The 10,431-nt window shown below is 48.6% G+C and overlaps 1 protein-coding gene across 1 annotated transcript in view; it reads right to left on the reverse strand.

Moving 5' to 3' along the window:
• Positions 1–8,490, reverse strand: part of ACVR1B (activin A receptor type 1B) — a 33,786-nt gene extending 25,296 nt beyond the window's left edge. The window contains exon 1 of the mRNA XM_086399354.1: positions 8,286–8,490. Within this exon, the coding sequence (XP_086255480.1) occupies positions 8,286–8,376 (91 nt within the window). The 5' untranslated portion in view covers positions 8,377–8,490. The remainder of the gene's footprint in view (positions 1–8,285) is intronic.
• Positions 8,491–10,431: the final 1,941 nt, after the last annotated feature.

Consider the following 10,431-nt stretch of genomic DNA (forward strand, 5'->3'; position numbering starts at 1 on the left):
AGAGGGATAGGAATGGTTGTTTCAGACAACTAGGACAATGAAGGGAAAAAAATCAGCAAGGATGGAGAATAAAACTAACGAGGTTGAGGACTTCCCTGGTGGTCTGGTGGTCAAGATGCCACGCTTCCAGTGCCTCTACTGCAGGGGGCACGGGTTTGATCCCTGGCTGGGGAACTAAAATCCCACGTGCTGCGCGTGGCACAGCTGAAAGAAAAAAAAAAACCACCAAAAACACCAAAAAACACCTAATGAGGTGGAGATCAAATTTATCTCAAGTAAAATGGGCAGGTAGTGGATTCAACAGAGATGAAGAGGTGAGGTAGAGATTATGACATTCCCAGTAACGCACAAATGTCTGGCACTTTTGAGCGACTAGGATGAAAACTGTATATATAGGAGACAGTGAAATTACAGCAGGACAGAACTGGAATCATTTACCTAGGATTTTGCTGAGAGGATGGAAAAAAAATGAATGAATTCAATTCAATTATTAAGTACCTAAAACACACAAGGCTCTGTGATAGAACAAAGACATATAAAGAAAATGTAAGACAGTTCCTAGGATCAACTTTCAGGGCGTAGAGGGTGGGAGAGTGGGAGAAGCAGAAAACTCTAAGCCAGTGTGAACCTCTGTGTTACTGAACACGGACCAAAAGGAAAGGCAGAGAGGATGGAGTTACTGGCTGGGGGACAGGAGGAAGACAAAGCGGGTCCCACACTTGGAGGACGCTGGATTTGGCTGAGAAGGCCAAGACCAAGAAAAGCACAAGGCGTGTGAGGTCTCAAGTAAATGGGCAACAGGATGACAATGCCAGGGTTCTAGCCAGAGATAAGGGCAATGAGTGAGACTAGACCAGACTGCATGGATCGTGATGGCAGGCGAAGAGGTCTGGAGTCAATCCTGGAGGCTGCATGAAGGTGACAGAGGCGGCGCTCTTTCCATGGCTGAATCCAGCGGCAGGATGGAAAGGTGGGGACGGGTGGAAAGCTACTTTAATAGTCACCACAGCACACAGCAGAGTGCAGGATTTTGAGCATGGGCTGTGGAGTCAGACTTTAGGCCCGCTGCTTAACCTCCATGCCCCCGTTTTCTCACCTGTAAAATGGGGATGAGAGTGGCTCACAGAAGGGCTGTACAGAGTAAGCAATGCAGCACAAATGCCCAGTATTACCCTTGAGTAGATGGTACGCACTCAGGAAATCTGATGGTTTTATTATTGCTGTCACCCTAGTGAATGAGAAGGGGCTGTGCTCTGGGTGGTTTTATGGTTGCTCTAACAAGCGTAAGTCAGTCTGTACGCAAACTTCTTAATGGCGAGGACAGACAGATTCTTTCCCCGGTATCCCCCTCCACGCTGAGCTCGAGGAGCTGGAGGAGTACTCCCTAACGCCTAGGGAGATGTTAAGAAAGAACACTGACTGAATCTGAATTTATCTACTGCAAGTGTAGAAAGTAATGTGCAAATGTACACCAAGACAATACATGACGATCTGGGGACAGAGGCGCTCAACACAAAGAATACTTTTTTAAAAAATAAAAATCCCTCAAATCACAAATTCCTCAACATATCAAAATCATTTAAAGCATCCACAATCTTCTCTCTCCTCCAAACCTCACAATGTCTAGGAAAAGGTAACAGGCAGCAGCTGAAAGCCACATGTGGTCTCAGGACTTCTTTCCACATGTAAGTCCATCCACGGGATGGCAGGGTGACCCAGTCTCAAGGAGCCTCAAGCCTATCTCGGGGAGTGCCCTTATCCCTCAATCCTGTTTTCCTTCTCCTAATATAACCATCTGACTCACCCCACATGCATTTTAAAAACAATACCTATTTACTATTTCAGTTTCTGTAGGTCAGAAGTCCAGGCATAGAATGACTGATATTGGCTGGGGCTTTCTCATCTAGGGCTGGGACCTCTTTCAATCTCACTCATTGCCGGCAAACTTCAATGACCTGTGGATGAAGGACTATAAGGGCCCCCCAACTGCCCTACTCGCTGATGGCCAGGGACCACTCCGCTCCTAAAGCTGGCCTGCAATTCCTGGTCACGCGGCTCCCATGGGCAGTTCACACTTGAATGTTTACTTTCTCCCAAGCTAGCTGGGGCATCACTGCCTTCCTCTTCTGCAATCAGTTAGAAAATGCTCTGCATTCAAAGGGCCAGCTTGATTAGGTCAGGTCCACCATGACAGCGTGCCCATCTGAAGGTCAACTGATTTAAACCCTTCACAATACAGTTGACCCTTGAACAACTCAGGGGTTAGGGGAACTGACCGCTACAGAGTCAAAAACCCACAGATAACTCAACAATCACCCCACTAGATCTGCAGTTCCGCATTCGTGAATTCTGCCAACCGTGTACTGCATAGTACTGCACTCTAGTATTTACTGAAAAAAAACCAAAAAACAAACCCACCCATGTGTAAGTGGACCCATGGAGTTCAAACCGCGTTGCTCAAGGGTCAACTGCACCACCTTCATTCATGTCTGAGTAACTGAGAACCAGTGTGTGTATACCTAAGGCTGGAAATCATGGGCAGAAGGGAGCAGTGGGGAGGACTGTGGTGGACATAATCAGCTCGTACTTTGTTTCTTTATTATCTATTTCACCTGCCAGAAGGTGAGCTTCATGAGGGTAAGCATTTCGTCTCCTTTTGCTTACTGGTGTATCTCTGCACCTACAACAGCGCCCGTGTTACAGGAACCTTTAGATCACCACAGCAGTTCTCAATATATGTATATATATACCTGTTTATTCACAGGCTAGAAACAGGACTTATAACTGTATACATTACACTGGTACAGTGAAACCATCTAGGAGTCCTGGGAATTCCACAGGAATGATTCTCTCTGCCACAATCATCGCACTGCTTGAACAAAATACAGTCAATTTTCATTATTCATGGATCCGTATTTGTGAATCTGTCCACTTGCTAAAATTTATTTGTAACCCCAAAATCAATACTCTCAGTGTTCATGGTCACTCACAGGTGAGCACAGAGGGGTGACAAATTTGAGTCACCCAACACACACGTTCCCACGGAGGTTGAGTAAGAACGCTCTGGCTTGTTTCAGCCCTCATACTGTTAACATGCGTTCTTCTCATGGTATGTTCAGTGCCAAGCTTTCTGTCTTTCTGTGGTTTATGCTGGTGGCCCCAAGAGCAGTGTGGAGACGCTGTCTAGTGTCCCCAGGCTCGAGAAGACAGTGACACACCTTAGAGAAAATCCATACACTGAACAAGCTTCATTCAGGCAGGCATTATAGTGCCGTTGGCCCTGAGCTCAACTTTAATGAATCAACCATATATATTAAATAATTTGTCTTTAAACAGAAACACAAACAACGTAAGGTGATGTGCTGACCAGCCGATGAAAGCACAGCAACCAGCAGCAGCAGCGGTCCAGGATTTGCTAACCCAGTGTTCAACTGGGCTTCACAGAACAGTTACCGAAAATAAGGCCACCTGACTGCGTTAGCCCCATTTTACAGATCGAACAATGACGTGGACAGGGCTGTGCCGTGGCAGCCCCCGGCGCACTCCGGCACACCATCCTGTTTTATTTCCTTCACAGCACTCATGACTGATAACCGTGTTTACTCATTTATTTTCAGTCTGAGCCTCTGCAATCATAAGTTCCATGAGGAGTTAGGGATTTTTGTCCCTCTTGTTCCCTGCGGCCTCCTCGTGCCAAGAAGCATTCCAGGCACACACCCAACTAAATGAATAAAGAAACCTCCTATATGTAATTGTGTAAATATTAGAGTGATTGATACTTTAAAGGGAAAGGCAGTTACTTTCATTATGTTAAATTCAAAATATTTAGCAAGACAAATGAGGCTTCAGACTAAATGCAGAGAGAAAAAAGCCAAAAAGAACACCACAGCTGCCTGAGGTGGCACCGTGTGAGATGCCCTACAAGCAGGTAAGACTGCCAGGGAGGCTGGTGGACCAAGACTACAGAGGAAGAAGAAAGCTACGCTAGGAATGGTATTTACCCACAACGGAGAAGCTGGAGGGCAGAGAGAACAGGCGAGACCAGAGATGCTGCCTCCAGGCCCAGCTGCAGGCTGAACCATGTATGAGGCAGAGAAGCTGAGGAGAGCAAACCCAGGAGGCGGGACAGGGGACTCCAGCGGGCCATGAGGCCCCCTGCAGAGTGACAGCCTGCAGGGGACTGCCTGCTCGGATCTTTCAAAGGTCTGGGCACTCCCAGGCCAGGTGGAACTGATGGGCTCCAGAGGCCCTCAGCACTTCCAGCATCGGAGGGGGCTGATGAGCAAGAGGACTCCAGGATTTTCTCGTGAACACACAGAGGAAAATGAGGTAAGACCCTCTTACATCAACTCCTGCTGTAACAGACAAATAGCACAAGGGCTCGAGACAAAGAGGCGGGATTCCAGAATTAATGTTCACCGCGGCTCTGAGCAAAGACTGAACCGTAAACAATACGGATTTCAAAATTAAAACAAAAGAGCCACTTCAGTATTCTAATTTAACCTTCAAAAATAAAGACGATTTCAAGCACCGCGGCCTGAGAATTCCATTCCACCTCAACACCCTGTGCTCCTGAGTTATTATGAGAACAGGCTGAGGCTGCAACGCAATTCAACTCCTGTTCCAAAATGCAACAAGCAGCTTCAACAGGCCACGCTGGAAGAAGCAGCGCGCCTCCTCGTCTCCTTGTCTCCTGATTCATATTTTGGTAGCAAGGTTACAATTAGCTCACCGGTGGCGAATAAACCTATTTATAACACAGCAGTCCACCTGAAAGACACAATCATCTCAAAAGGTTTTTAGAGGAAAACCAAGTGCAGCTTCTTCTTTTACTGACTGCAGATTTCCAAGGTCCTTTCAGATGAAGTCCTCAGTCTAACCTTCCTGTGTTCACAGGCACCATTCCGGCCACCTCTCTGCCTCCATGTTCTTATGTAACACTTACATGGTGCCATAAACATACCCAGAGTTGCGTAAGAATGAAAACGTTGCCAAACCAATAAAGCCTAAAGCAGGTCACTCCCTCCAGACTGTCTTTGATTAGCACAGGTATGCTGCCAGGTCTAGGATGTGAGGGCTTGTCAAGAGACAGAAATTAACTTGAGGAAATCTGAAAGGGGTCCACAAAAAAATGCAACAGAGAACAAATTAACCACAGTGTGACATGTGTTGCTTCTCTCAATCCCAGGAGCTACTCTCTGCCCCATAAGATAAAAAGTAACCCAACATTGCCTGTTCACTGAAGTCAGAAACTGTGTCTAAAAATACCACCCAGCCAACTGGCTGTCAGTAAGACAGTCTCACAAATGTCCCAATAAGAGAGACACAGACCAGTTCCTGACTTCATGGAGGCAAAACTGAGGCAGTCACAGAAAGGTGAAGTGCCTTACTCAAGGACAACCTGTCAGGGAGCAAAGTTCTGGGGCTGGAGAGCGGCCTCCTCCCCCCACCTGGCTCTAACCTTTAACCAGAGTAGCCATTTTATTGTGTTAATCACATCTGTTCCAGGAGCTCTTAACAAAACTCATCGGAGATTCTCTTTTTCTCTACAAGAGTTCACTTCTGCTGTATTTCAAACTCATGTCCACTCAACAAAAGTATAAGACTTGGCCTGAGATTAAATTTTGGGTTAATCACAGAAATTCAAAATATTCCCATCAGAACCTCAAATGTCTCCCTTGCAGCTTTTGTCTTAAGAAAATGAATGTCATGTTCTCCTGCTACTAATTCAGCTTTACATTTTTAAATGTTGAAGTGACAATGCCAAAGGTAGGCCTTAGAATGTGGTCCACCTATTAAATGGATGCAGTTTATAACGTGGAACTCGCGCTCTGTACCACTGGCCTTTTACTAAGTCGCTGCTAGTTCACTATTTAACACAGACACCTATCCCTTCCTGTCCTCACATCCTGTCTTCACAGGCATCAGGGTTGCCTGGCCCTGCTGCTCCTCCCGGCCCACCTAGGGGAGCACGACAGAGGAAGCGTGGGGAGGACAGCCATCAACTTCTAGTTATCTCACAGCCTCTATGTTCCCAGAACTGATGCTTCACTTTAAGCCTTTTGCAACAGTGGTCTCTGTAGCATGCACTATTGGCAACGAGATGTGTCCCGGAAAAAACCGTAGTGTCTGGCCAAGTCTGAAGGCCTTCGAGAATGTTTGCTGGATACACAACCTAATTTCCAATTAACCAAAAAAAGAAACCAACTCCCTACTATGCCCACCCATCCTCACCCCAACAAACATCCATTTCAGGAAGGTTACAAAAAAAAAATGAACCTGCCCCATTCAGAACCAGTTGGATCATCAATTAAACATTCTTAACTAGCTCATGACAACAAGAAATATCCCACCAGACATTACACCAAACCAACAGGGAAATGGCTGTTAAGAATCTCAGATATATTAGCAACAGGATAAAAATTCCTAAGGAAGGAATTTACAGATTTAGTCATACACATGTAAAATGACAAACCTGAAGGCTGAATCTCCTTATTTGCTACCCTTCTAGAGAAATAACATCATGATACACACTCCAAAAACATGGCCCCAAAATAAGGCCCAGCATACATTATTCATGAAAACCATTAACTTACCACGAATGTCAGGCTGTGTTCACATACCTTCACCACATCTATCAGACCCCACAGCGCGTTACCTCTGCCACAGAGCAGTGAGATCCAGGAACACACACGACAGCCTTAGCAGAAGCATTACCCAGTGAACAAAGACCCCACCACACAGGCTGCACCACTGGAAACAAACATCAAGGCTGGAGGGGATGAACTTGTTTGTGAGACGCCAAAGTGGGATCATGTCTTTGGTTGATTGTCTCATTTCTAAAAGAAGCCTGAACCCACCTGAGAACCATTATTTTTTGGTGGAGAGAAGAGAGCCACAGAACACAACTTGATCTCCCACTGCTAGAAGGTTAGGGGCTGCCGAGAAGTCAGAGCAGCAGGCTTTGTACATCGGGAGCAAACACAGTCCTGACGGTCTCTCCCGTATCCAACTGTGGGTCAATAATCACTCCAATATAAAGGCCAAATATAACCTTCATCTGCTACCCCAATGCCAGCACAGGGTTGAGACGACTCCCTTAAATATTTTAGGGTTTCATCTGCATTCCTCAAGCCCGTAAAGCCTCACAAACGAGACACCCAACTGAATGTCCCACAGAAAGGTACCACTTTGGGAGTGAGAAGGATGGAGGTGCTACCAGGGAGCAGAAGGCTGTGGGAGTTGGAAGGTGAGGGGTGTGCAAGGGTGGGGGAGGACGTAGGGGGAAGGGCTGGGAAGAGGGCTGTGTGGGAAGGTAAATAAATCCTGACCAAGGGCCAAGAGCTGGTCTGGTGGTGGGGTCTTTAAATACTCTTGGGGGTGGGAGGCACGTTCAAGGATGTCACCTGAAAGGCATCCACAAAGTGACCAACAGAATGGACCCCCTAAGGTGGGGTGGGAGTGGCGAGGGAGAAAGCAAATACACCTAGATGCAGGTTAACCGTTCTGGAACTAGGTTTCCCAGCGTTAGAGAGATTCCAAAGCCAAGCTCCAGATAGGGGCCTGTTCGTCCCATTTCCTCCACCGAGCTTCCCCGGGGCATGTGGACTGGAGGTGGGGGTTTGGCCCCACTGAACTCAAGGGACTGCCCGAGGGGGAAATGTGACTCGCTTTCCCAGAACGAAAGGGAGGAAGGAGAGGGAGGGGAAGACGCACCCCAACTGCAGGAGGGAGCAGAAGGAAAGGTTGAAAACCCCCTTCCCCTTTTATCTATGGTGCGCAAGGGCTCTCAACGTCAGGATACCTCGGAGAAGCTAAGACCCCATTGCCGAAGCCCCATAATCTTGGCGGGAGAAAAGGCGCCCCCCCTCCACACTCCCCGCTGGAGCATCTGGAGGGAGGGAATGAAGACCCCCACCCCTGGACATGCTGAGCGGCAGAAACGTGGATCTCCAAACCTCGGGGAAGGAAGCCTGCACTCCCTTCTATGGAACATGGGGGTGAAGGGAGTGCGACCCTCGAGAACTCCCCGAATCCAGTCCCTCCTGGGAAAGGGCTCGGGTCCCCAGGGGCCCGGCGTGAGCCCGGTCCCGGCGGGGTGGCCGCGCCTCGGGGATCGGGGTAAGCCGACCCAGGTTGGGGGTCACCGCGACTCCCCCGCGCCCCCCGCCCGGCCATATTGTGCGCGTGGGGAGGGGGCGCGCTGTAGCCAGGGGCCGCGGCGCGAGGCCTCGCCCTCGCCTGGCCCGCTCCATCCCGGCCCCCGCCCCCGCCCCGGGACTCACCCTGGATCCCCCGGGGCCCGGACCCGCTGCTGCCGGCAAGCAGGAGGACAACAAGGGGGAAGAAGGAGGAGGCTCCGACCGACTCCGCCATAGTAACCGCCGCCGCCGCCGCCGCCGCCGCCGCCGCCGCCGCAGCCCAGCAGCGCCCAGCGCGCGCGCGCGCGCCCCCGGCACCTCCCCTCCTCCCGCGGCCCGGCTCCCGCCTCCCTCTCCTCCACCCGGCGCCGGCACGTGCGCTCCCGGCGGAGCCGGCGCCGCGGCCGCCGCGCGCGCCCCCGAAGGGCGGGGCCGGGCGCGCGCGGGCGCCGGCCTTAAAGGGGAGTGTCCCCGTTAAAGGGGTGGGAGGGGCTCGCGCCTCGGCCAACCTCACCCGTGAGTGCCAAGCACGGCGTGGAGGCCGAGCCCCACACACGCGGCCTCCGCCCAGTTCTGCACCCCCCGCAGCGCGGCGTGATCTTATCAGCACCGACCGCCATCCCTTGCATAGAACGTTCTACGAGTCCCATGCGCTTGTTCCCTTTTCCTTCATGCCTACTGCTTAGCCACAAGCACCCATCACATCCCACTGGGATCGTCGCAACCATCTCCTAATTAGTCTCCCAGCCCCAGTGGCCCCCTGCGATCCGCAGGACGCACAGCCACCTGTGTGATCGAATCATGGATGCCCCCTTCTTAGAACGTACAGGGCTTTTTAACGACAGTATTCAGTCTTGGTGAGGGTGCTGCGTGAAGCACTCGCACGCTGTTGGTAGGTAGAAACCTTTTGGTAAACAACTTGGCATTATGTATCAAATGTCTTAAAATGTTCATACCCCAGCCTCCCATCTTCAAGCAATAATAGAGATGAGGACAGGTATTTGTGAGAAATCTTAACTATGGCTTGTTTATCGCTGTAAAAGCTGGAAAAACATAGTATAGAAAACAAATTATGCCCCGTCCATACGATGAAACATTATTTACTAATTAAAAATTATGTTTGTAAAAATCATGACATGAGGAGATGTTCATGAGATAATGCTAAATGAGAAAGCAAAATACAAAACTACTTATGGTATTGTTCTGAATTTGTTGATACTATATAACTGCAAGGAAAAAAGACTGATAGGAATTTAGTCAATATTATCTGTAGTTATCACCAGAATAATTTTTTTTTACTTTTTCTTTAAACATTTCAGTATTTTCTAAATATTTTGCAAATAAGCTACTGTTACTTTCAAATTTAGGGGAAAATGCTTACTAACAGTAAACTGAGTTGCTCCTATCTTTTTGAAAATATTCACTTTTCTTATCTTGAAAAAGAGCTTGAAATCATGAAAAAGACAGGGTTTTAGACCCAGAGTTCTGGATTTGAATTCTCGTTTTCTTACTAACTAGCATGAAAACTTGGGCAGACTTTTTAACCCCCATAAGCAGAGTCTCATCAAATGAGATTTAGAGGTGGAGAGGATGACCAAAGGTGGGAGTGGGAGGGTGGAGCTTCTCAGATGGAATCCTCATCTTCAAAGCTGTTACCAACCTGAAGAATACCCCTCCTAATATAAAGAAAAAACTAGACTGCAGACACCCCAGACACCACTCACACACAAACATACACATGTGAAGTTTTACAGAGGCGCTGTCTACACATTGGTCAGTAACTGAATGATCAAACACCTTTTCATAGTGCTCTGCCTCTATATATTCTTATAAGTGCTCATCCCCCAAAATGAGCATCCTCTCCCCTCTATTTTATCTCACTGATCTCCCAAACTCTGTTCCACCTGCCCTTTAGGATTCCCAGCTGTGGTGGGCACAGTGTAACATGCTCACATGCTCGCATGCTCATCACCCAGTCATGTGGGACTCTTTGCAAACCCATGGACTGCAGTCCACCAGCCTCCTCTGTCCATGGAATTTTCCAGGCAAGAATATTGGGGAAGTTTTCCATTTCCTCCTGCAGAGGATCTTCCCAATCCAGGAATTGAACCTGCATCTCCTGCATTGGCAGGTGGATTCTTTACCACTATGCTACCTGGGAAGCCCTAGAGTGTAAGGTTAGTTTCTAGGACTGTCTCAAGGTATTATACCATGAACTGAGTGGCTTAAAGAACAGAAACTTATTCTTTCAGTACTGGAAGCTTGACATCTGAAACCAAGGTGTCAGAAC

Source organism: Bos grunniens, chromosome 5, assembly GCF_055505025.1.
Source record: "Bos grunniens cultivar Pamir isolate PY7600 chromosome 5, Bosgru_T2T1.0, whole genome shotgun sequence".
Taxonomy (NCBI): Eukaryota; Metazoa; Chordata; class Mammalia; order Artiodactyla; family Bovidae; genus Bos; species Bos grunniens.